The sequence below is a fragment of the Monodelphis domestica genome, chromosome X, assembly GCF_027887165.1.
Source record: "Monodelphis domestica isolate mMonDom1 chromosome X, mMonDom1.pri, whole genome shotgun sequence".
NCBI lineage: Eukaryota > Metazoa > Chordata > Mammalia > Didelphimorphia > Didelphidae > Monodelphis > Monodelphis domestica.
Window position 1 is genome coordinate 78,930,127 of NC_077235.1, and position 27,464 is coordinate 78,957,590.

At 40.7% G+C, this 27,464-nt stretch overlaps 1 protein-coding gene across 2 annotated transcripts in view; it reads right to left on the reverse strand.

Moving 5' to 3' along the window:
• Positions 1-1,382: 1,382 nt before the first annotated feature.
• The window catches only part of OPHN1 (oligophrenin 1), an 832,681-nt gene continuing 806,599 nt past the window's right edge, over positions 1,383-27,464 (reverse strand). For both annotated transcript variants that reach the window (XM_056809750.1, XM_056809751.1), the window contains exons 21-24: positions 10,750-10,915; positions 8,824-8,874; positions 7,070-7,120; positions 1,383-5,247 (exon numbers count right to left, since the gene is read on the reverse strand). In XM_056809750.1, the coding sequence (XP_056665728.1) occupies positions 7,078-7,120; positions 8,824-8,874; positions 10,750-10,915 (260 nt within the window). In that variant the 3' untranslated portion in view covers positions 1,383-5,247; positions 7,070-7,077. The remainder of the gene's footprint in view (positions 5,248-7,069; positions 7,121-8,823; positions 8,875-10,749; positions 10,916-27,464) is intronic.

Below are 27,464 nucleotides of genomic sequence, written 5' to 3' on the forward strand. Positions count from 1 at the left end.
GGGCATCTATTATGTAGTGGGCATACTATTATTTGCAGTCACATGGATGGGTCCTGCTATTTTCTTCTCTTCTTTCTCTCATTGTATAGACTTTAGAATGGAACTTTTTAGCATTCTATTAATGCCCCTGGTGTTGAGTGGTTCATTTTCTCCCATGACATAAGGAATTTGATCCATCAGGAACACCCAAATCTCTTGTTTCTAGCTATGTTTTGGGTTTCTGAAACCATGCTGGGGTGTAGATCATTTTAGAGGAATGGAGCTGATCTCTATCCGAGTCCTCAGAACTTTTCTCTCCTCCCCTACTTACTCATTCCCATTCTTCCTCTGCTTTCCCACATTTTGTGCTCCTGGAATGACCCAAATCAAGATTTTTGTGAGGAGGAGGAAGAAGGCAGGCGGCAGATGTTTGCTGGGACTAGCTCAAACCAGCTCCGGAGAGTGGACTGTGAAATTTCCATCCTAAGTATTCACCCTTTGGAATTGACATTTGTCGGGGTGTAAGTTATGGAGAAAATGTTAATAGTGCAGATTAAGTTCAGTGTATCCTGTATCAAAAGTTTTCCTTTGAAAGCTGATGAGTAAATATTTACCAGCACATTTCTAAAGGAAGTTTACCTTTTTTGAACCCTCACCTTTCATCTTAGAATCAATACTGTGTACTGATTCCAAGACAGAAGAGCGGTAAGGGCTAGGCAATGGGGGTCAGGTGACTTGCCCAGGGTCACACAACTGGGAAGTGTCTGAGGCCATATTTGAGCCCAGGGCCTCTAATCTCCAGGTCCGACTCTCAATCCAATGAGCCACCTACCTGCATCCAATCTACTCTTTATTTTTGCAGAAAAGGAAACTGAGTTCAAGGTCACACCCATCTAGGTGGTAGAAGGGCCAGCTTGTTGTAGAAATAGCCAGATACTTCATTTTATAGAAGGGGGGGGACTAAGACCCAAGGAAGAGACATGGCATGTCTAAGATCACATATAAGAGAATAGAGACCCTGAAGGGACTGCGACCATGCAGGCCAACCTCTTTTCTACAAATAGGGAAACTGAGGGCCAAGGAGGCCAAGTGTCTTACACTAGGTTACACAGGTGGTAGTGATTCAAATTTTGGATTTGAACAGAGGCCTCTTGTTTTGAAATTGGTGCTCTTTCCCTGTACCAAGAATGATCTTTTTGTTCCTTTCTCCAACACCAATCAGCCACATAGGAGCAGAGGCTCAGAGGTCAGCTATGTCATGGCTCTTGACGTGCATGAATATCTTGGGCCTTTGTCGTGTGTTCCCTGTACAGAGCCCCAAACCACTGTTCTCTGGCAGTGGGGGAATGACACTAGGGAGAGGATGTTCTCTAGTACTAACAAAAGAGACACTTTCCTTTGAATTCTATTCAACAAACATTTATTAAGCACCTCTGTGTCGGGCACAGTGCTAGGTGCTGTGGACACGAAGACAAAAAATGAGACAATCCCTGCCCTCAGGGAGCTTACATTCTACTTGCTTGTCCAAAAGCAAATGCTTTATTTCCAAAAGTGAGCTAGGCTGGTTCTTAAGCAAGAGTTCTATCGGGTTAAAGTTAAGGCAGTAGGGGAGAGGGGTGGTGGGGAGCCCATCTTCCAAAGATCTTGTGGATTTGGCTGGAGAGTCTGCACCTTTAGTCCTCGGCAAACTCTGCTGGGCAGGAGTATGGGGGTAGGGGTGGTGTGAGAAGGAGCCGGTTGGGCAGGCTGGCCTTGGGAATGCTGCTTGTGCCATTGAGATGCTTGGACTCCATACCTGTAGCTGAAGAGAGCCTCCAGTTGGCTGACCTAGTCCCCACCCCTTGGTTGACTATGTGAAGCACCCGTATGGCCCCCTTCTGTTCAACCTTTGGCCCTCTTTCCTTTTCCTTATTAGAGCCTCACCTCCCCCCTTCTCAGGAGCCCTTTGGCCCTTACCAGGTCCACTACTGGTCTTGCCTAGGAATTCTTTCCAGAAAACTGCTCTGTGCAACCCTTGATATGCTAGAGGTATGTCACCATTCTAGTATCGAGAACTGGAAGGCCCCACCCTTAGAGGCCACCTAGGCCAACTGCCTCACTTTATAGAAGGGGAAACTGAGTTGTAAAGAAGGGAAACTACTTGCCCAGGACCATACAGCAAAGCCAAGTCTGACTCTGAATAATGCTGGTCCTCTGACTGCACCATACTACCCTCTAAGCGATCTCAGCGGGCAGGGATCGAACCTCACGGATTCTCTCACAAATTCACTCTCTCAGCCTCAGTGGGGATACTTGGGGTGGTTTTACTGAGAGGTTAGTGAAGGAACTGAGGCCGTTCAGCCTGGAGAAGAAGATTGAGTTGGAGCTAGAATATGACCTCCTTCTTCCAAGTCTTCGAAGGGCAGCCCCCGAAGAGCTGCACCGGGAGGGGTGGGCAGAATGCCTGGGAAAACTTCCTCCCGATGCCAGCCAGCCAGGGCTAGAGACTGGACCGGGGTTTTCACTGGCATAGGGAACTAACTCCCTCTGCCTATACACATTAGCACCTTCTCTGCAATGGAGAGTCTTACAGAGTTGCCTGGGGCACTGAGAAACCAAGTGACCTAGCTAGAGTGGGATCTGAACCCAAGTCTTCCTGACTCTGGGATCAGTTCCTTTGTCCAAACGTGGAATGGGCTATCTATGGATTTAGTAAACCACATCTCCCCTTCTGCCCCTCAGTAGATGGGTTCAAGGGAAGCCTGGATAATCCTAGGATCCAAGAACTGGAGCTTGGAGGACCATTTAGGCCAACTCCTTCACTTTATAGAGGAGGAAATTGAGGCCAGAGGAGAGGGGAAGGGACTTACCCTAGGTCACACATAGGATGTAAGAGCTGACCCAAACATTAGAGGCCACCACATCCTACCCTCTCATTTTACAGGGGAGAAAACCAAGGCCCAGGGAGGAAAGTGACTTGTCCCAAGGTAACATAGAAGTAAGCATCCAAGGTCCAATTTAATCCCAGTACCAGTGTTCTTGATGCTGTCCTGAACTGCTTCTGAGAATATGGTAGAGAGGATTCCCACTCAAAGGCTGAACTAGTCTAGACTTGGATCTTCCTTTGGGGATTTCTCAGTAGCTTCAACTAGGCTCAGACCCCCTACTGAGTGAGGGCTGGCTCCCTCAAGTCTGATGTGACTCGCAGTCTAAATCATTCCTTCAAGTGCCATCAGTTTCACTCAGAGCATCTTGACTCTAAAATTGAAAGGGACTTTGGAGTCCAACAGCTGGGGAAACTGAGGGTTCCAAAGCCTCAGAGGTTCAGTGACTTGTTCAAGGCCAAGGAGCTGAACCAAGATTTAAACTTGAGTCATCCTGACTCCAGAGTTGGTGCTCTATCCACTGAGCCATCCAGCTGCCCTCCCAAGACCTTGAATGGTTGGACCATGGACATGGTTAACTTCCCAATAGGTTTCCTTGGTTACCACCAGAAATGCCCCAGTAATGTTAGCACAAAAGTTGCTTGGAACTGGGTGAGCACCCCTGAAGCTCAGAGATGCCACCATATGCTATCTATAATATGCTGCCCAGTGAGTACCACTGCCAATCTCTGCTGGCTAGAAGAAAGGCAAAAAAGGTCATTGCCCCACCTTGAACAACCTTAGGGCAGGGACTGTTGGGCATCATCCTATCCTGAGAACAAGGTAGGCCAAAGTACCAGAGAGTCACGCAAGCAGCTTTCTTGGGCTGGGCCTGGGGAGGTGATGGGGAATGGGACTGGGAGAGGCAGGGACTGAGAAACGTTTACTCCCCAGAACCATAAGCCGCCATGTTAAATTGCCTTTGGCGGGCCTACGAAGGATCAGGGGATCCTTCCCTAGCGGAGGGATTTCACGAACAGCTAAGAAAAAAGGGCTAATGCCCAGAAGCCATGCACACATAGGGCAGGATATGCCTGAGTTAGAGCAAGTGGAGTTATGTACGTACACAGGAACGTTCTAATCTAGGTGTGAATAAGATTAGGTCCGGGAACGGGTTAATAATTAGTAAGAAAAGTACCGAAGTACCAAACTGAAACTGAATCTATGGGACCCCTGGGTGCAGGGCAAAGCTAACGTTTTAAGTCAACAAAGGCCCCCTGCTAGACTGGGAGGGGGGAAGACCCTCCACGTTGTGGGAGGCTTTCTTTTGTCTCTCGCGAGACTTCCTAGAGGATCTGGGTTCCGATCCGAGAATCGTTGAAGCTGGCAGGGCTTTGAAAATTGATAACGATATTTCAGTCTTTGTAATCCTATGTTTTTAAACATGTGGCTCTGAAAAGGGGGTCCACAAGCTTCACTCTGCTGCCAAAGGGGCCCATGTCATACGGGGAACGGGAAGACCCCCGAGTCGCTGGGGAGGATGGAGGTAAGGTGCCAGAGGAAGTAGCCTGAATCCGACATTGGAAATCCGTTTTTGCAGCTGTGCTTGTATCTCCCCCTACCTACCATCCATCCCAAGAACCCCATCCCTCCAGAGGAGGGATGGATGGGCTGGAGGAACTCTTTCAGACATGCTTTAAAATCCTATTCCTCTCATTTCTTCTGGAAAGAAGCTGTTGAGAGGAAAACAGAAGGAGGCTTACAGGCATCAGCAGCAGAACGGTGGGTGGGTTTGGTGGTATTTTTGTTTGCAACTGTTTCCAAAACACTCATGCAGAAAAAGCTGGCAAAGGATCCAGAGAGAGGGCAACTCTTGTCGGGCCTCCCCCTATCAGTTGTGCTTGGGGTGACCCATGGCTGCCAGCTTACAAATGAGGAAACCACCCAGCGGAAGGTTTCCTCTACAAGGCAAATGTCCAGACACATGCAACTAACTGCCCCTGCTTATGCTAGGGCTATAACTAAATAATGCCTGGGAAAAAGAATGAATCTGGGTGACAAAGGCCCAAGAGTCGGGGCACCTGTTCCAACTCCATCAGAGCTCAGCAGCCCTCGAAGGCAGAATCCCTGGGGGCTCAGGCTCTAGAGAAAAGTCCAGTCCTGGGCACCCCGACTTTGCCTCCGATGGCTCAGAGTCTAAATGGAAGGAGGTGGCTCTCCCCTCTGCCCTAGGGGATATGAGCCCAAAGGGGAAAATGAGACATGTCCAGGGAGTCCCCCTAATTCTACAGTTTCCTGGAGTCTTCATAGCCAGGGTTCCAGCAGGGAGCTGCCTTTCAGCCCAGGGGTTCTGAGCACACAAGAGTTTTGAGGGAGCCCTTTCAGAAGCATGGAGTCATCTGGGACCGGCCAGGATTCCTAGAAACTGGAACCAAGAGAGAAGCTCTGATCAGCACATCTTCTGGAACTTGGGTTCAAGCTTTTGCTGCTACTAAGCTGCCATCATGACTCTGTCCCCGTCTTCTGGCCCTTGGGAATGACTTCAGAAGTCCAGAGAGCTGGCTCTTCACAAAGGCCTGGCCACTGGAGCTCCCAAGGTCTTCTAGGCCTGATTTGCTCTGTCCCCTAGACAAGTTGTGTATTTACCTTCCATGGGCCTCAATTTCTCTCTGCTGATCGGGGTGGGGAGGGTTAGAAAAACCTAACCTATCTGTAAGGCATTAGCAGGAAGGGGACAAAGCATCAGACTCCAGGTCTGATAACTTTCAATCTAGGCTCCTAAATCCCAGTTTCCATGGCACTGTCAATCCCTAGGAATTAGGAACTCTCAAAGAAAATATCTTACATCATAATATTAGGAAAGTATGGAAGCGGGAAGGCCATCTCCAGTTTGACTCCCTCATTTTATGGATGAGGAAACTCGGGCCCAGATGGATGACTCATCCAAGGTCTCATTGACATAAGATCCTAGAGCTGGAAGGGACCCCATAGACCACTGAGTCTAATCCTTCATATTGTAGAGAGGGAAACTGAGGTCCAGGGAGGAGAAGGGTCTTGTCCCAAGTCACACAAAAGATCCAGGCCATCGAGTCCAATCCCTCATTTTACAGAGGGGGAAACTGAGGCCTAGGGAGAAGACACTTGTCCAAAATCACCCAGTTTGCAATACATTTTTGTTTTAATTTAATTTTGTTTTAATTAATTTAGACTATTTTTCCATGGTTCCATGATTCATGTTCTTTTCCTCCCCTCCTGTAGCCAATGAGCAATTCCACTGGGTTTTATGTGTGTCATTGATCAAGACCTATTTCCATATTGTAATATTTGCACTAGAGTGATTGTTTAGAGTCAACTTCCCCAGTCATATCCCCGTCGACCCATGTGATCAGGGAAATGATGGTGCTCCTGTTACATAAGGCTCTGCACGTATCTAAAGCAAACATTAAGGGACATAAGACTCTTTCAGGAAGGTAATTTGAAGATCCCCAAATGGGACCAAATGAAGAATACTGACGAGATACTAGGGAGAGAATTCTGAAGGCAACCATTACTGTGATGCCATTTTAATGCTAGGAGTTGCCCCTCCAAGTCACTACTAAGAGGATGTCTGAAGAAAATTTCAGACCCGAAACGGAAGGTCCTTCCCTGTTCCTAAATCTATGACTCGGGTCCTCTTGTCTCATCTTCCTCTTAGGACCCAACAGTGACCCAGGATTCTGGAAGACTGTGGGGCAGGAGAATACAAGCTCTGGTCATCACTGCCAAGCTAACAAGACAACAAGGACAGGCCAACTCTAGCTGTTGCTCAGGAACCAGGAGAATCAATATTAGAAGGGGGCCAACAGGGCCATATCCAGCCATAGAACTTCATGAAGGCCATTTGGAGTCATTTGGTTGTGTATCAGTAGAGGGAACATCTACAGTGAATCGCAGAATCATGGAATTTGAGAGTTGGATGGGACTGTTGTAACCACTGAGTCTAATCCGGACTTGCATGAAAGGAATTCTACTATGACATACCCTGTAAGTATTTATCTAGCTTCTGCTTGGAGGCTCTGATTATTTCACAGATCCCTCAAGGACCAACCCAGGACAAAAGGAAGATATTGGAAGGAGACTTCTAGATTGTTCCCCCCAGGACTTCTTTGGGACCTTCTGTGTATTACAGCCCTCATGACTCTGATCTAGTAGGACCGACCTAAACTAGGTAAGATCCCAAAGCCAGAGATAAGGGACTACATACATACCTTGGACCTCAGCTCTCATCCCCAGCGAGTCTTCCTTGTGGAGATGAGGAACTACATGGGAAAGAGAAGCAAAATCTCAATGAGGAAGATCCCAGAACGTCTAGAGTAGGAACGGGAAGGAGGAGAATGGAGGGCTATGAAGAGACGGCTCTCTTGGACCACAGAGAGAGTCCACGGTATTCTGATTCCTCCTTAAAAATGTCCATCTAGACCTGCTATGTGATATGGATCTCTGTTAGGCAAGCTATCTGCTAAGGGTGAGCACAACTTTGACCTTGGGACAGAAGAGGCTTCACTGCTCTTCTTACCCTCCAGGGCCATACCAGGGAATAATGTTGGGGCTCACTTAATTTAAGGTACCTTGAGGAGTTTGGTTTGGACCCAACAAGAGGGCAACTAGGTGGCTCAGTGGATTGAGTCAGGCCTAGAGACAGGTCTTAGTTTCCAATGTAATCTCAGACACGAGCTGTGACCCTAGGTAAGTCACTTAACCCCCATTGCCTAGCAGTAAGGACTGCTCTTCTGCCTTGGAAGTCAATTGTAAGATGGAAGCTAGAGGTTGTTTTCAAAAAAGCCCAAAGAGAACGGTCTAGAAGAGTTGAAGCACAACGATCTTCCGGTCACAGAAGGAAAGTAGACAATAGGGGATGTTGTAGAAGGGTGGTTATTTGGATGAGAGACTTGGAGAGGAAGTCTGGCTCAGGTAGAAGCTGGAGCAGGTGTCTTCGGAAGACTCTTAGGTGCCAGGGGAAGCCTGTAGGCAGCCAATATGAGAGACCACAGAAGGCCCCCATAGCTTGTGTCTATCAGGACAGAAGGGAACAATGTATGAAAGAGGGAGCTGACTGATGCTACCTCCTCCATTACATCTGAAGACTGGCTAATGTTGTCTATTCTCTCCTCGGGTCAAGTCTAAGGAGTGATCTGGGGAATTGCCTACCCTGGGAGAGCCATAGCATCCAAGACTGAACCCTAAAATGCAGGGAGGAGTCTCGGGTGTCAATAAGAGACCCAACCTGGGCCTCCTAGGAGTTCTTTATACTACGGATGATGCTCCGAGGTGTGGACTCTTTTTACCCCACATCAATTCTGCAGGGGTTGCATCCCCATTTCTGTCCCCTTCCATTGTAAGTATACAACTCCTTAAGGACTGAGGAACACAGTGTATGGAAGAACTGAATCCTTTGCCTCCTGGGGAGAAACAGAGAGCTTTTTCAGTCCCTGCAGGGCTCTTTGTAAGGGCTCTCTGTGAGTCGATAAATATTTCATAGCTCACCATCTCAGAACCAGGACTAGAAGGCATCTTGAAGGCCTTCTGGTCCAACCTCTTCATTTTACAGAGGAGGAAACTGAGGCTCATGGAGAAGATGTGCCCAGGGTCACACATAGACACCTAGAGTCAGAAGGGACCTCAAAGGCCATCTGGTCCAACCTCTTCATTTTACAGAGGAGGAAACTGAGGCTCATGGAGAAGATGTGCCCAGGGTCACACATGGACACCTAGAGTCAGAAGGGACCTCAAAGGCCATCTGGTCCAGGACTCTCATTTTACAGAGGAGGAAACTGAGGCCCAGGGAGGAGAAGGGACTTGCCCAGGATCACACAGCTAGTTCGTGTCTGAGCTAAGGTTTGAAGCCAGTCTTCTTAAGTCCAAGTCTGGTGACCTCTCCAATGTAACGCTGCTACCTCATTGGGAATTGGTGCTGGAGAGAAGGGAAAATCCTTGTAGGGAGGGAGTCTGTATCTCTTATTACCTTCCAGTCTTCCGAGAAGCTGTTTCAAAGAATCGGGTCCGGCAAGCCACCCTGCAGAGAGAAGCAGACTGTTGGCCCAATTGGCTAGAAAACAAAACACTCGGCATTATCCAAATGCCGTAATGTCTGTGACCTCATAGGTTGCTCCCACTAACTAGACTCTGGGTTAGTTACTCGTCAGTAACGCCAGAACCAAGAACTTTCTCATTTAAATTTCACAAATAAAGGCAAGGTAGCTGAGTGTATGGTTTGTACGGATTGTGCAAGGCCAGGGGGCCAAATTCCACTTCTGTGTGCTTGGAACCTCACGCTTTACTACCAGGGCCTCTTTCCAGTGCTGCACAGTATGCTGTGTGCGCTGTCAGCAGCAGGCACTTCTTCAGGGCTTTAGCGTTGCAGCTAACGCGACTTTTACTCGGGGAGTTGTTTTTTGCCTCTATTAGCTCGAGATAACCTCACACTTGTTCCACCAGAAGATAACGCAGCATAATTGATGCACTCTTAGCAGGTCCCAGAGTTCCCGGGGATCCTAGCAGCCACACCTTTTAGGGAGAGGTCCTTGGATGGACAAGCCACCTGGCCCTCAGCCGCTCAGTCAATGATCTATAGATCATTGCTCTGACTACCTGCAAGGAGTGGTGTTGAGCACTCCCATCTAGTCTAGAGCTGGGCCAGCTTGGAAGGACCAGCCACCTCATTCTCCATCAAAGCCCAGGGCTGGAAGAAGGCCTCATTGGAGGAAGCAAAGTATTCTTATTCCCCATTTTCTAACCAGAGGTGAGGTGACCTATCCAAGGCCCACAGCTGGCTTCAAGGCCAGGTCTTCTTTCTCTAAATCTGAGGCACTTCCCACTTGACCGCACTAGGTCTGGGCCCCTACATCAAACAAGGGCCATCAAATCCGTGGTCAAGGACTGTCACAAACAGTACGTGCTTAAGAAACCTTGCCCTGGACTGTTGATTGGATAAAGTAGGAGGGGTCCCATTGGATATTTTCTTTTGGAAAGAACTGCCTGGACTCTTGCTTAGGAGAAACCTCAATCTCTGAAGACACCCCCCCCCCAAGACTGGCAACAGCTGGGGAAGTCTAGACCTGGATGGCTCTGAGTCCCAGTTTGCTCTGAGAGCCTGTATACTCCCCACTGGCTATATTTAAGCTTTTATTGGGGGAAAACATGGAAAGAATCCTTGATTTTGGTGCCAACATGAATCTCTTGTCATTTTGTAAAAAACACTTCACTAATTAGCCAAAAGGAGGACCTTTTCCCCCTTCTTCTTCTTTCATTTCATGGATGCTGCAAATAATAAACCAAGAGAGAGGAGCAGAGGAAGGAAGTGCCCTGCAAATGGCCCCAGTTCCTGCTGGAAAGGCAGCAACAGCAGCTGCAGCAGCCTGGGCCAGGCTGGATGGCTCAGTGAGAGCTGTTGCTAGGCCTCAGCCCTTTCCTAGCAACTGCTTCTCTGATTCCTTGGCTCTGGACCTGGCCTCCGGAGGGCCTGCCAGCCTGGATCTGGTCCTCCACCAAAAGCCTCTCTGGAAAACTTTATTCCATTTGATGGAATTAAATTACTTGAAAATCTAGTGGTAATAATAACAAAAATCAAAACATTTCAGAATCAAGAGAGCATGAAACCAGCTGGCTAACTTCATCTTCCCAAAGGGGGAAAGAGAAACTGAGAAAGAGTTCTCCCTCTCTCTCTGCTCCCCTCCCAACCCACCCCCCTCCTCTTCTCTTCTCTCTCTCTCTTTCTTTCTCCCATCTTCTCTACCTCTCTCTGATCATGGCTGAAGGCCCCCCACTTAGGCCCTGACAGAATGGGACCTCAAAGCTGAGTTTCAGCAACTGCCTTTGTCCAGCCTCACACAATGGATGCTGCCTTTGATTTCTCCCAGGATCCAGAAAGAAGATGGCTTTGGCTACGTACACAGAGGGCATGGTTTCCTGGGTTCCTCCAGCCATGGGATCTGGCTTGGGCTCTGGCTTCTGGGGCATGATTGCCCGGCACGGGGGATCAGGAGGGCGCACAGGAGGCCGAGTAATTGCTGGTTTTTCTCCTGGGGAGCGTACTTTACTGAAGCTGTCATAGTCACCTAGAAGTGGGCAAATGTAGGTTGTCAGAGGTTCAAAGATGGCAGGAGGGTTCAAATAAAGGAATAATGATGAAATACTATCTTTAGGGGTCCCTTGGCAGAAACTGGCTGCCATATCACCCCCACCCCTATTCAGTTATTCTTTCTTTGTAAAGTTTCTTATATCTGCTCCTTTGTGGTCCTTCCAGCTCCCTAGCTCAGGTCTTTCTTATTCCTCACCCAGATGCTATAACAGCCATCTGACCCATGGAACCTCTAGCCTCAGCCCCCTTCCAGTTCATCTTGTATACATTGCCAGAGTAGCTTTTCTCTTTTTTTCCTTTTCTTTAAAGTTTTTAATTAATTAAGAATATTTTTCCATGGTTACATGAATCATGGTCTTCCCCCCCCCCTCCCATAGCCAACGTACAATTCCACTGGGTTTTACGTGTGTCCTTGATCAAGACCCATTTCCATATTATTAACATTTGCCCTGGGGTGATCATTTAGAGTCTACATCCCCAATCCTATCCCCATCAACCCAGGTGATCAAGCAGTTGTTTTTCTTCTGCGTTTCTGCTCCCACAGTTCTTCCTCTGGATGTGGAGAGCATCTTTCTCATAAGTCCCTCAGAATTGGCCTGGGTCACTGCATTGCTGCCAGTAGAGAAGTCCATTACGTTCGATTGTGCCACAGAGTATCCGTCTCTGTGTATAATGTTCTCCTGGTTCTGCTCCTTTCACAGAGTAATTTTTCTAACCTACAGTTCTGCAGCCATCGCTCCCTCTGTAGAAACACCATTGAGGGCTCCCTACTACCAAGCTATTAAGGTTTAAAACCTTTCACGCATTGGTCCCCACATGACTTTCCTGCATCAGGGCCTTTTACTCCAGGTAGGCCAGGATCTTCACTGACAAAAGATGCCCTCAATTTTCTCTATTCCCTAAAGTAGATCCACTTAAGCTCCTACCTGAAGGCCCAGTCAGGTTCAGGGGCCAATATGATCTAATGGGAATGAGAAACCTAAGGCCCTCAGGATCTATAGATCTCATCAAGTCCCACTGTGTTAAAACTTCCTATTTGTGTGACAATAAAGAGAGGAGCAAAGCTTGAGATTCATTGAGATGAGGTGAAAGAAATGACTTGTCCAGGGTCATACAAACTGCTAAGTTTTGGAACCCAAGTCTTATGTCCTTTTCTCTATCCTAGCTACTTTCTGCTATGGGTCAAATAACTCAAATCTTGATCCTTGTGCTAAAGCAGCTTCTCACCTTGTATTTGACTTCAACTATTTGAACCTGCCTTATTCTGGCATGTTTCCCAGATATATGCCCCAGGGTTTCAAAGACAGAGACCTTGACTTCTACTGTCCTCTCCAATCTAACCTCTGTATCACTGCCAAACTGATATTTCTAAACCATATCACTTTCCCCCTCAAGAAGCTTCAAGAACTCCCTATTATGTCAATTACCCATTGTTCTATTTGCCACTAACAACTCCAATTTGGCCTTGTTTGATTCAGTACTTTCCTTGCTGGACTCAAGCCAGAGCCTCCTATTTTCACTTTCTGCCCCTTTGTACAGATTGACCCCAGTTTCCTTATCAGTAAAATGGAGATGATAATAGTACCTACCTAGGGTTATCTGAGGGTCAAATGCTTTGGAAACACTGAGTTGCTAAATAAATTCTACTTGTGGTTATTTCTTAAAGTAGGGACAGGGAGGAAACTCCTCCCAGGTTAACAACTCTGGGTCACAGGTCAGTCTTATTCCTGTCTATATGTTCTCTGGGCCACGTAAGTGCAGGCTTTCCCTCTACCCTTTCTATCTCTGCTTGTTACCTTTCCATTCTGTCTCTCCCCTGTTTTTTTCATCTTTTTTTCTTTATCTTTCTGTTTCTCCCTCTTCTTTCCTTCTTCCTTTCCCTCATTTCTCTTGTTTTTTTTTCTCTCTCCTTTTTGGACGAGGGGGAAGATTTCCCATATGTCTTTTATATTGGAGAGAGATTGAAAGATACAAGGAAGGGGACAGCTGGGTAGCTCTATGGATTAAGAACTAGGCCTAGAGATGGGAGGTCCTAGGTTCAAATCTGGCCTCAGACACTTCCCAGCTGTGTGACCATGGGCAAGTCACTTGACCCCCATTGCCTAGCCCTCACCACTCTTCTGCCTTGGAACAAATACAAAGTATTGATTCCAAGATGGAAGGTGAGGGTTTAAAAAAAAGATACAAGGTAAAGAGAAAAAAGTAAGAGCAAAAAGAAATAGAGTAGAGAAAAACCACTATCTTCTCTTATAAAGGAGGAGAGACTGTTAGAGGAAAGGAGAGAAGGGTGGAGAAGAAAATAAACAAAAGAAGAGAATAGGAGAGAAATAGGGAGGGAGAGATAAGAAAACAGGATAGAGGAGAAAAGAGGATATGATAGAAGACAAGATAATCTAGAGGAGAGAAGAGACAGAAAAAGAATATGGGAGAAAAAAGAGGAGACAATATGATGGGGAGAAAAGAGATATGACGGAGGAGAGAAAAATAGAGAATAGGAGAGAAGAGGGCTCACTGTGTTCTAACTGCTATTTAATCATTTATCTATTTTATATTTTTTCTATCTGTGTTTTCTATCCATCTAACTTCTGTGCCTGTGTTAGATATTTTCTATATATCCATCAATGTGTTTTGTTCTAACTCTTCCATCTGTTTTATATATTTTACCTGTTCTGTGATCTATTCTATCTATTCTATGTTTTTGTCCTATGCTATCTTTAGTATCCATATGTTCTATTTGATCTCTGTTCTATCCATTCTATATGTTCCATCTCTTCTATATGCCCTACTTCTTATATCTAACTGTACTATTATCTATCTTTTGTATGTGTGTTCTATCTGTTCTCTGAGCTCTTTCTCTGTCAATTTATACTATCTATTCATCTTGATATTCTGTCTGTTCCATATAGTCTATCTGCTCTGTCAGCTCTCTCTTCCATTTCTGTGTTCTATCTCTTCTAGGTGTTCTTTATATTCTTTCCACCAATTTCAGTATTTATTTGTTCTATTTCATCTCTCTGTCCTAACCAGTCTATGTGTTCTGTTTTGTGTCTAATTTATCTGTTTTATGAGCTCCATCTATTCTATCTGTTATGTTATATCTTCTGTATGTGTTGTATTCTCTCTGTTCTATCTATCCATTCTACATGTTCTAACTATTGTATGTGTTCTACCTGTTCCTTTTATTCCATCTGTTCTGTGTTCAATTTCTTCCATCTATTCTAACTGTTTTATTATCTGTGTTCCATTTATTCTACATGTTCTATCTAGTCAATGTTCTATCTATTCTGCCTGTTCTGTATTCTACCTTTTTCATCTATTCTAACTGTTCTATCTTTTGTGTCCGTGTTCTGTCTCTTCGATGGGTTATTGCTATTCTATCCATATATCTTGACTATCTATATTTCTATCTGATCTCTCTGTTCTAACCATTCTATCTATACTATGTGCCCTACCTCTTCCATCGATTCTGTTATATCTTTTGTATGTGTTGTATTCTCTCTGTTCTATCTATCCATTCTACATGAGCTAACTATTGTATGTGTTCTACCTGCTCCTTTTATTCTATCTCTTCTGTGTTCAATTTCTTCCATCTATTCTAACTGTTCTATCTGTGTTCCATTTATTCTACATGTTCTATCTAGTCAGTATTCTATCTATTCTTCCTGTTCGGTATTCTACCTTTTTCATCTATTCTAACTGTTCCATCCTTTGTGTCTGTGTTCTATCTGTTCTTTGAGTTCTATCTCTATTTCATGTGTTCCATCTATTGTTATCTGTTGTGTGAACTCACTCTCTTCCATCTCCTTGTTCTCTCTCTTCTATGGGTTCTTCCTATTTTATCCATCTATCTTGAGTATCAATATTTCTATCTGATCTCTCTGTTCTAACCATTCAATCTATTCTATGTGCTCTCTCTGTTCCATCAGTTCTGTTATATCTTTTGTATGTGTTGAATTCTCTCTGTTCTATCTATCCATTCTACATGATCTAACTATTGTATGTGTTCTACCTGCTCCTTTTATTCTATCTCTTCTGTGTTCAATTTCTTCCATCTTTTCTAACTATTCTATTTGTGTTCCATTTATTCTACATGTTCTATCTAGTCAATGTTCTATCTATTCTGCCTGTTCTGTATTCTAACTTTTTCATCTATTCTAACTGTTCTATCTATTGTGTCTGTGTTTTATCTGTTCTTTGAGTTCTATCTCTATTTCATGTGTTCCATCTATTGTTATCTGTTGTGTGAACTCACTCTCTTCCATCACCTTGTTCTCTCTCTTCTATGGTTTCTTCCTATTCTATCCATCTATCTTAAGTATCTAAATTTCTATCTGATCTCTCTGTTCTAACCATTCTATCTATTCTATGTGCTCTCTGTGTTCCATGTGCTCTACCTCTTCCATCTATTCTGTCATATCTTCTGTATGTGTTGTATTCTTTTTTCTATCTAACCATTCTATATGTTCTATCTATTTTATTTGTTCTAACTGCTCCTTTTATTCTATCTGTTCTGTGTTCAACTCTTCCATCTATTCTTACTGTTCTGTGTTCCATTTATTCTACATGTTCTATCTAGTCAATGTTCTATCTATTCTGCCTGTTCTGTGTTCTACCTTTTTCATGTATTCTAACTGCTCTATCTTTTGTGCCTGTGTTCTATCGGTTCTTTGAGTTCTATCTCTATTTCATGTGTTCCATCTATTGTTATCTGTTGTGTGAGCTCACTCTCTTCCATATCAGTGTTCTATCTCTTCTATGGGTTCTTCCTATTTTATCCATCTATCTTGAGTATCTATATTTCTATCTGATCTCTCTGTTCTAACCATTTTATCTATTCTATGTGCCCTACCTCTTCCATCGATTCTGTTATATCTTTTGTATGTATTGTATTCGCTCTGTCCTATCTATCCATTTTACATGTTCTAACTATTCTATTTGTTCTACCTGCTCCTTTTATTCTATCTGTTCTGTGTTCAACTCTTCTATCTATTCTTACTGTTCTATCTGTGTTCCATTTATTCTACATGTTCTATCTAGTCAACGTTCTATCTATTCCGCCTGCTCTGTGTTCTACCTTTTTCATCTATTCTTACTGTTCTATCTTTTGTGTCCATATTCTATCTCTTCTATGGGTTCCTAGTCTATCCATCTATCTTGACTATCTATATTTCTATCTGATCTCTCTGTTCTAACCATTTTATCTATTCTATGTGCCCTACCTCTTCCATCGATTCTGTTATATCTTTTGTATGTATTGTATTCGCTCTGTCTTATCTATCCATTTTACATGTTCTAACTATTCTATTTGTTCTACCTGCTCCTTTTATTCTATCTGTTCTGTGTTCAACTCTTCCATCTATTCTTACTGTTCTATCTGTGTTCCATTTATTCTATATGTTCTATCTAGTCAACGTTCTATCTATTCCGCCTGCTCTGTGTTCTACCTTTTTCATCTATTCTTACTGTTCTATCTTTTGTGTCCATATTCTATCTCTTCTATTGGTTCCTAGTCTATCCATCTATCTTGACTATCTATATTTCTATCTGATCTCTCTGTTCTAACAATTCTATCTATTCTATGTGCCCTACCTCTTCCAGATATCGGTTCTGTTATATATTTTGTATGTGTTGAATTCTCTCTTTTCTATCTATCCATTCTACATGATCTAACTATTGTATGTGTTCTACCTGCTCCTTTTATTCTATCTTTTCTGTGTTCAATTTCTTCCATCTTTTCTAACTGTTCTATCTGTGTTCCATTTATTCTACATGTTCTATCTAGTCAATGTTCTATCTATTCAGCCTGTTCTGTGTTCTACCTTTTTCATCTATTCTAACTGTTCTATCTTTTGTGTCTGTGTTCTATCTGTTCTTTGAGTTCTATCTCTATTTCATGTGTTCCATCTATTGTTATCTGTTGTGTGAACTCACTCTCTTCCATCTCCTTGTTCTCTCTCTTCTATGGTTTCTTCCTATTCTATCCATCTATCTTAAGTATCTAAATTTCTATCTGATCTGTCTTTTCTAACCATTCAATCTATTCTATGTGCTCTCTCTGTTCCATGTGTTCTACCTCTTCCATCTATTCTGTCATATCTTCTGTATGTGTTGTATTCTCTTTTTTCTTTCTATCCATTCTACATGTTCTAACTATTGTATGTGTTCTACCTGTTCATTGTATTCCATCTGTGCTATGTTCAATTTATTCCATCTATTCTAACTGTTTCGTGTTCCATTTATTCTACATGTTCTCTCTAGTCAATTTTCTATCTATTCTGCCTGTTCTGTATTCTACCTTTTTCATCTATTCTAACTGTTCTATCTTTTGTGTCTGTGTTCTAAAGGTTCTTTGAGTTCTATCTCTATTTCATGTGTTCCATCTATTGTTATCTGTTGTGTGAGCTCACTCTCTTCCATCCCTTGTTCTCTCTCTTCTATGGTTTCTTCCTATTCTATCCATCTATCTTAAGTATCTAAATTTCTATCTGATCTCTCTGTTCTAACCATTCTATCTATCCTATGTGCTCTCTCTGTTCCATGGGCTCTACCTCTTCCATCAATTCTATCATATCTTCTGTATGGGTTGTATTCTCTTTTTTCTTTCTATCCATTCTACATGTTCTAACTATTGTATATGTTCTACCTGTTCATTTTATTCCTTCTTTGCTGTGTTCAATTTCTTCCATATATTCTAACTGTTCTATCTGTGTTCCATTTATTCTACATGTTCTCTCTAGTCAATGTTCTATCTATTCTGCCTGTTCTGTATTCTACCTTTGTCATCTATTCTAACTGTTCTATCTTTTGTGTCTGTGTTCTAAAGGTTCTTTGAGTTCTATCTCTATTTCATGTGTTCCATCTATTGTTATCTGTTGTGTGAGCTCACTCTCTTCCATCCCTTGTTCTCTCTCTTCTATGGTTTCTTCCTATTCTATCCATCTATCTTAAGTATCTAAATTTCTATCTGATCTCTCTGTTCTAACCATTCTATCTATTCTATGTGCTCTCTCTGTTCCATGGGCTCTACCTCTTCCATCAATTCTATCATATCTTCTGTATGGGTTGTATTCTCTTTTTTCTTTCTATCCATTCTACATGTTCTAACTATTGTATATGTTCTACCTGTTCATTTTATTCCTTCTTTGCTGTGTTCAATTTCTTCCATATATTCTAACTGTTCTGTGTTCCATTTATTCTACATGTTCTATCTAGTCAATGTTCTATCTATTCTGCCTGTTCTGTATTCTACCTTTTTCATCTATTCTAAATGTTCTATCTTTTGTGTCTGTGTTCTATCGGTTCTTTGAGTTCTATCTCTATATCATGTGTTCCATCTATTGTTATCTGTTGTGTGAGCTCACTCTCTTCCATATCAGTGTTCTATCTCTTCTATGGGTTCTTCCTATTTTATCCATGTATGTTGAGTATCTATATTTCTATCTGATCTCTCTGTTCTAACCATTTTATCTATTCTATGTGCCCTACGTCTTCATCGATTCTGTCATATCTTCTGTATGTGTTGTATTCTCTTTTTTTCTATCTATCCATTCTACATGTTCTAACTATTCCATTTGTTCTACCTGCTACTTTTATTCTATCTGTTCTGTTTTCAACTCTTCCCTCTATTCTTATTGTTCTATCTGTGTTCAATTTATTCTGCATATTCTATCTAGTCAATGTTCTATCTGTTCTACCTGTTTTGGATTCTACCCTTTTCATCTATTCTAACTGTTCTATCTTTTGTGTCTGTGTTCTATCTCTATTTCATGTTTTCCATCTATTGTTATCGGTTGTGTGAGCTCACTCTCTTCCATCTCCATTTTCTATCTCTTCTATGGGTTCTTCCTATTTTATCCATCTATTTTGAGTATCTATATTTCTATCTGATCTCTCTGTTCTAACCATTCTATCTATTCTATGTGCTCTCTCTGTTCCATGTGCTCTACCTCTTCCATCTATTCTGTCATATCTTCTGTATGTATTGTATTCTTTTTTCTATCTATCCATTCTACATGATCTAACTATTTTATTTGTTCTACCTGCTCCTTTTATTCTATCTGTTCTGTGTTCAACTCTTCCATCTATTCTTACTGTTCTATCTGTGTTCCATTTATTCTACATGTTCTATCTAGTCAATGTTCTATCTATTCTGCCTGTTCTGTGTTCCACTTTTTTCATCTATTCTAACTGTTCTATCATTTGTGTCTGTTTTTTATCTGTTCTTTGTGTTCTATCTCTATTTCATGTGTTCCATCTATTGTTATCTGTTGTGTGAACTCACTCTCTTGCATCACCTTGTTCTCTCTCTTCTATGGTTTCTTCCTATTTTATCCATCTATCTTAAGTATCTAAATTTCTATCTGATCTCTCTGTTCTAACCATTCTATCTATTCTATGTGCTCTCTTTGTTCCATAGGCTCTACCTCTTCCATCGATTCTGTCATATCTTCTGTATGTGTTGTATTTTCTTTTTTCTTTCTATCCATTCTACATGTTCTAACTATTGTATGTGTTCTACCTGTTCACTTTATTCCATCTGTGCTGTGTTCAATTTCTTCCATCTATTCTAACTGTTCTATCTGTGTTCCATTTATTCTACATATTCTATCTAGTCAATGTTCAATCTATTCTGCCTGTTCTGTATTCTACGTTTTTCATCTATTCTAACTGTTCTATCTTTTGTGTCTGTGTTCTATCTGTTCTTTGAGTTCTATCTCTATTTCAAATGTGTTTCATCTATTGGTATTGGTTGTGTGATCTCAGTCTCTTCCATCTCCATTTTCTATCTCTTCTATGGGTTCTTCCTATTTTATCCATCTATCTTGAGTATCTATATTTCTATCTTATCTCTCTGTTCTAACCATTCTATCTATTCTATGTGCCCTACCTCTTCCATCGATTCTGTTATATCTTTTGTATGTATTGTATTCGCTCTGTTCTATCTATCCATTCTACATGTTCTAACTATTGTATTTGTTCTACCTGCTCCTTTTATTCTATCTGTTCTGTGTTCAACTCTTCCATCTCTTCTTACTGTTCTATGTGTGTTCCATTTATTCTACATGTTCTATCTAGTCAATGTTCTATCTATTCTGCTTCTTCTGTGTTCTACCTTTTTCATCTATTCTAACTGTTCTGTCTATTGTGTCCGTATTCTATCTCTTCTATCGGTTCCTATTCTATCCATCTATCTTGACTATCTATATTTCTATCTGATCTCTCTTTTCTAACCATTCTATCTATTCTATGTGCCCTACCTCTTCCATCGGTTCTGTTATATCTTTTGTATGTGTTGAATTCTCTCTGTTCTATCTATCCATTCTACATGATCTATCTATTGTATGTGTTTTACCTACTCCTTTTTTTCTATCTCTTCTGTGTTCAATTTCTTCCATCTATTCTAATTGTTCTATCTGTGTTCCATTTATTCTACATGTTCTATCTAGTCAGTATTCTATCTATTCTTCCTGTTCGGTATTCTACCTTTTTCATCTATTCTAACTGTTCTATCTTTTGTGTCTGTGTTCTATCTGTTCTTTGAGTTCTATCTCTATTTCAAATGTATTCCATCTATTGTTATCTGTTGTGTGACCTCACTCTTTTCCATCTCCATGTTCTATCTCTTCAAATGGTTCTTCCTATTTTATCCATCTATCTTGAGTATCTATATTTCTATCTGATCTCTCTGTTCTAACCATTCTATCTATTCTATGTGCCCTAACTGTACCATCGAGTCTGTTATATCTTTTGTATGTGTTGTATTCTCTCTGTTCTATCTATCCATTCTACATGATCTAAGTATTGTATGTGTTCTACCTGCTCGTTTTATTCTATCTCTTCTGTGTTCAATTTCTTGTATCTATTTTAACTGTTTCGTGTTCCATTTATTCTACATGTTCTATCTAGTCAATGTTCTATCTCTTCTGCTTGTTCTGTATAATTGGACTACCAGAAAACCAGGACAAAAATAAAAGCTTGGACATAATACTAGAGGAAATTATCCAGGAAAACTGTCCCGAGATCCTTGAACAATAGGGGAAAGTGGAGATTGAAAGAATCCACAGATCTCCCCCTGTATTTAATCCCCAACTGACAACACCAAGAAATGTTATAGCCAAATTCAAAAACAATCAGATGAAAGAAAAGATATTACAAGCTGCCAAGAAGAAGCCATTCAGATACCATGGAAACACGGTGAGGTTAACACAGGATCTGGCTGTATCCACACTGAAGTACCGAAAGGCATGGAATATCATATTCCAGAAAGCAAGGGAACTAGGTCTGCAACCAAGAATCAACTACCCAGCAAAACTGACTATATTCTTACAGGGGAAAGTATGGTCATTTAACACAACAGAAGAGTTCCAAGCATTCATAAATAAAAGACCAGACCTGAACAGAAAATCTGATGTCCAACCACAGAACTCAAGAGAATCATCAAAAGGTAATTAAAAAAGAGGGGGGAAAAAACCCAAAACAACAACAAAAATTTGATAAGAGACTCAATAAGTTAAAATGATATGTTTCCCTATAAGAAAAGAGGTCATTGGTAACTGTTAAAAACTGTTGCTATCACCTGAGCAGCTAGAAGAATTATACTCAGAGGGAACAGTGACAAACTGTATAGGATGAAAGGAAACGACATAAATAGGTATATAGATATATGCATACATAAATACATATACATGTGTATGTATATATATATATGTACATGACTGAAGCTAAAAAAGAAAAGAGGTTATGATTAAAAGAAACGGGAAAAGAAACAAATGGGGGTAAATTTATATGTCACAAAGAATCTTATGGCGGGAGCGGGGAGAACATCGATACACTGGAAGGGTAAAGAGGTTGGAGATAGGAAATACTCAACTCTTACGTACTTTGAAACTGACCCAAAGAGGGAAGAACAACGCAATCCATTGGGGAAGAGAATAGATTTGTGCCCTATAGGGGAGCAGAAGGGTAAAAAACTGACTGGTGGGGAGAGGGTGGGGGGGGTAATTTAAAAAAGACTACAGGGGAAAATAAGGGAAGTAAAATAAGGGAGGGAACGGGGGCGGGGGCTGACTATAAACAAACATTGGTATAGGAGGAAATAGTGAAAGAAGAAAAGGCAGGACCACCAGGAATAGAAATCAAAATGCTGGGAAACACACAACTAGTAATCATAACTCTGAATGCGAATGGAATGAACTCACCCATAAAATGCAAGCAGAGTGGATTAGAATCCAAACCCTACCATATGCTGTCTGCAAGAAACACACATGAGGAAGGTAGATACGCATAGGGTGAAAGTAAGAGGATGGAGCCAAACCTATTGGTCATCAAATGATAAAAAGAAGGCAGGAGTAGCAATCATGATATTGGACAAAGCCAAAGTAAAAATAAATCTAGTTAAAAGAGATAGGGAAGGTAATTACATCCTGATAAAAGGCAGTATAGACAACGAGGAAATATCTGTACTCAATATGTATGCACCGAATGGTAGAGCATCCAAATTTTAAAGGAGAAACTAGAGGAGCTCAAGGATGAAATAGATAGTAAACTGATACTAGTGGGAGATCTGAACATTCCCCTATCTGAACTAGATAAATCAAATAAAAAATAAATAAGAGGTGAGAGAAGCAAATGAAATCTTAGAAAAATTAGAGTTAGTAGACATATGGAGAAAAATAGGGACAAAAAGGAATACACATTCTTTTCAGCACCACATGGCACATTCACAAAAATTGACCATGTACTAGGGCACAAAATAATTGCAAACAAGTGCAAAAGGGCAGAAATAATAAATGCAACCTTCTCAGACCAAAGTGCAAAAAAATATAATTAGTAAGGGTACATGGATAGATAAATCAAAAATTAATTGGAATTTAAAAAATATGATTCTCCAAAACCAGCTAGTTAAAGAACAAATCGTAGAAACAACAACTTCATTGAAGAAAATGACAATGGTGAGACATCCTTTCAAAACCTATGGGGTGCAGCCAAACCAGTACTCAGGGAGAAATTTATATCCTTGAGTTCATATATAAACAAATGAAGAAGGGCAGAGGTCAATGAAATGGGCATGCAAACTAAAAAACTAGAAAGTGAACAAATTAAAAATCCTCAGATGAAGACTAAATTAGAGATCCTAAAAATCAAAGGAGAAATTAATAAAATTGAACGTCAAAGAACTATTGATTTAATAAATCCGACTAGAAGGTGGTACTTTAAAAAAACAAATAAAATTGACAAAGTACTAGTCAGTCTAATTAAAAAAAGGAATGAGAAAAACCAAATTCACAGTATCCAAGATGAAAAGGGACACCTCACCTCTAATGAAGAGGAAATCAAGGCAATCATTAAAAACTACTATGCCCAATTATATGGCAAAAATATGGCGATCTAAGTGATATGGATGAATACTTACAAAAATATAAATTGCCTAGACTAAAAGAAGAAGAAATAAATTACCTAAACAACCCCATATTAGAAAAAGAAAATGAACAAGCCATCAAAGAACTCCCTAAGAAAAATCCCCAGGTCCAGATGGATTCACAAAAGAATTCTATCAAATATTCAAAGAACAGCTACCCAATACTATACAAACTATTTGACAGAATAAGCCAAGAAGGGGTTCTACCAAATTCTTTTTATGACACAAACATGGTACTGATCCCAAAGCCAGGCAGGTTAAAAACAGAGAAAGAAAACTATAGGCCAATCTCCCTAATGAATATAGATGCAAAAATCTTAAATAGGATACTAGCAAAAAGACTCCAGCAGGTCATCACAAGGGTTATCCACTACGATCACGTAGGATTCATTCCAGGAATGCAAGTATGGTTCAATATTAGGAAAACCATCCACATAATTGACCATATAAACAAGCAAACTGACAAAAATCACATGCTTATTTCAATAGATGCAGAAAAAGCCTTTGACAAGATACAACACCCATACCTATTGAAAACACTAGAAAGTATAGGAATAGAAGGGCCTTTCCTAAAAATAATAAACAGTATATACCTAAAACCATCAGCAAACATCATCTGCAATGGGGGGAAAACTCAAAGCCTTCCCAATAAGATCAGGAGTCAAACAAGGATGCCCATTATCACCTATATTATTTAATATTGTACTAGAAACACTAGCAGTAGCAATTAGAGAAGAAAAAGAAATTGAAGGTATTAAAATTGGCAATGAGGAGACCAAGCTGTCACTCTTTGTGGATGATATGATGATTTACTTAAAGAATCCCAGGGAATCACCAAAAAGCTAATCGAAATAATGAACAACTTAGCAAACTTGCAGGATACAAAATAAACCCACATAAGTCATCAGCATTTCTATATATCTCCAACCCAGTTCAGCAGCAAGAATTAGGAAGAAAATTTCCATTTAAAGTCACCCAAGACAATATAAAATACTTAGGAATCTATCTGCCAAGACAAACACAGGAACTATATGAATAGAACTACAAAACACTCTCCACACAACTAAAACTAGATCTAAACAATTGGAAAAACATTGATTGCTCATGGGTGGGACGAGCTAACATAATAAAAATGACCATCCTACCCAAACTTAACTATTTAGTGCCATACCCATTGAACTACCAAAAAACTATTTTACTGAATTAGAGAAAACCATAACAAAGTTCATTTGGAAGAATAAAGGATCAAGGATATCCAGGGAAATAATGAAAAAATACAAAGGAAGATGGCCTTGCAGTTCCAGATCTCAAACTATATTACAAAGCAGCAGTCATCAAAACAATTTGGTACTGGCAAAGAGACAGAAAGGAGGATCAGTGGAATAGACTTGGGGTAAATGACCTCAGTAAGACAGTCTTTGACAAACCCAAATACCCCAGCTTTTGGGACGAAAATCCAGTATTTGATAAAAACTGCTGGGAAAATTGGAAGACAGTGTGGGAGAGATTAGGTTTGGATCAACACCTAACATCCTACACCAAGATAAACTCAGATTGGACGAATGACTTGAATATAAAGAAGGAAACCATAAGTAAATTAGTATACATGTCAGAACTTTGGGAAGGGAAAAATTTTAAAACCAAGCAAGACTTAGAGTCACAAAATGCAAAATAAATAATTTTGACTACATCAAATTAAAAAGGTTTTGTACAAACAAAACCAATATAACTAAAATTAGAAGGAAAGCAACAAATTGGGAAACAATCTTCATAACAAAAACCTCTGACAAAGGTCTAATTACTCAAATCTATAAAGAGCTAAACCAGTAGTACAAAAAATCAAACCATTCTCCTATTGATAAATGGGCAAGGGCCATGAATAGGCAATTTTCAGTTAAAGAAATCAAGACTATTAATAAGCACATGAAAAAGTGTTCTAGATCTCTTATAATCAGAGAGATGCAAATCAAAACAACTTTGAGGTATCACCTCACGCCTAGCAGATTGTTCAACATGACAGCAAAGGAAAGCAGTGAATGCTGGAAGGGATGTGGCAAAGTAGGGACATTAATGCATTGCTGGTGGAGTTGTGAATTGATCCAACCATTCTGGAGGGCAATTTGGAACTATGCCCAAAGGGTGCTAAAAGACTGTCTGCCCTTTAATCCAGCCATAGCACTGCTGGGTTTGTACCCCAAAGAGATAATAAGGAAAAAGACTTGTGCAAGAATATTCATAGCTGCGCTCTTTGTGGTAGCCAAAAATTGGAAAATGAGGGGATGCCCTTCAATTGGGGAATGGCTGAACAAATTGTGGTATATGTTGGTGATGGAATACTATTGTGCTCAAAGGAATAATAAAGTGGAGGAATTCCATGGAGACTGGAACAACCTCCAGGAAGTGATGCAGAGTGAGAGGAGCAGAACCAGGAGAACATTGTACACAGAGACTGACACATTGTGGTATAAGAAAACGTAATGGACTTCTCCAGTAATGGCTTTACAATGTCCCTGAACAACCTGCAGTGATCTACGAGAAAAAAAAAACAAACTAAACTATCCTCAAGCAGAGGACAAACTGAGGGAGTAAAAACACTGAAGAAAAGCAACTGCTTCATTACAGAGGTTTAGGGGACATGATCGATTAGAAACGCTAAATGAGCACCCTAATGCAAATACCAAGGACCAGGAAATGAGTTCAGAGCAAGGACACATGTGATACCCAGACGAATCGTGCATCGGCTAGGGAAGGGATGGGGGGTTGGGGGGAGGAAAAGAAAATGATCTGTTTCCAGTGAACAATGTATGAAAATGACCAAATAAAATGTTAAAAAAAACTATTTTACCCAATTATATGGCAATAAATATGGCAAACTAGGTGATATGGATGAATATTTATAAAAAACATAATACTTAAATAAACCAATATCAGAAAAAGAAATTGAACAAGCCATCAAAGAACACCCTAAGAAAAAATCCCCAGGGCCTGATGGATTCACAAATGAATTCTATCAAACATTCAAAGAACAACTAGTCCCAATACTATATAAATTATTTGACATAATAAGCAAAGAAAGAGTTCTACCAAATTTGTTTTATGACATAAATATGGTACTGATTCCAAAGCCAGGTAGATAAAAAACAGAGAAAGAAAACTACAGATCAATCTCCTTAATGAACATAGATGCAAAAATCTTAAATAGGATACTAGCAAAAAGAGTCCAGCAAGTGATCAAGAGGGTTATTCACTATGACCAGGTGGGATTTATACCAGGAATGCAAGGATGCTTTAATATTAGGAAAACCATCCATATAATTGACCATATCAACAAGCAAACCAACAAAAATCACATGATTATCTCAATAGATGCAGAAAAACCCTTTGACAAAATACAACACTCATTCCTATTGAAAACACTAGAAAGTATAGGAATAGAAGGGCCTTTTTAAAAACTAAACAGTATTTATCTAAAACCATCAGCAAGCATCATGTGCAATGGGGATAAATTAGAAGCCTTCCCAATAAGATCAGGAGTGAAACAAGGATGCCCATTATCACTTCTATTATTAACATTGTACTAGAAACATGTAATAATTAGAGAAGAAAAAGAAATTGAAGGTATTAAAATAGGCAATGAAGAGGCCAAACTATCACTCTTTGCCAATGATATGATGGTTTACTTAAGGAATCCTACAGACTCAACCAAAAAGCTAGTGGAAATAATCAACAACTTTAGCTAAGTTGCAGGATACAAAATAAACCCATATAAGTCATCAGCATTTCTATATATCCCCAACTCATCCCAGCAGCAAGAATTAAAAAGAGAAATTCTCTTTAAAATCGCCCTAGACAATATAAAATACTTAGGAATCTATTTGCCAAGGCCAACACAGGAACTATATGAACACAACTACAAAACACTCTCCACACAATTAAAACTAGATCTAAACAATTGGAAAAATATAGATTGCTCATGGGTAGGATGAGCTAATATAATAAAAAAGACCATCCTATGCAAACTAATTTACTTATTTAGTGCCATATCTATCAGACAACCATGAAACTTTTTTACCGAATTAGAAAAAATAATTAAAAAGTTTATTTGGAA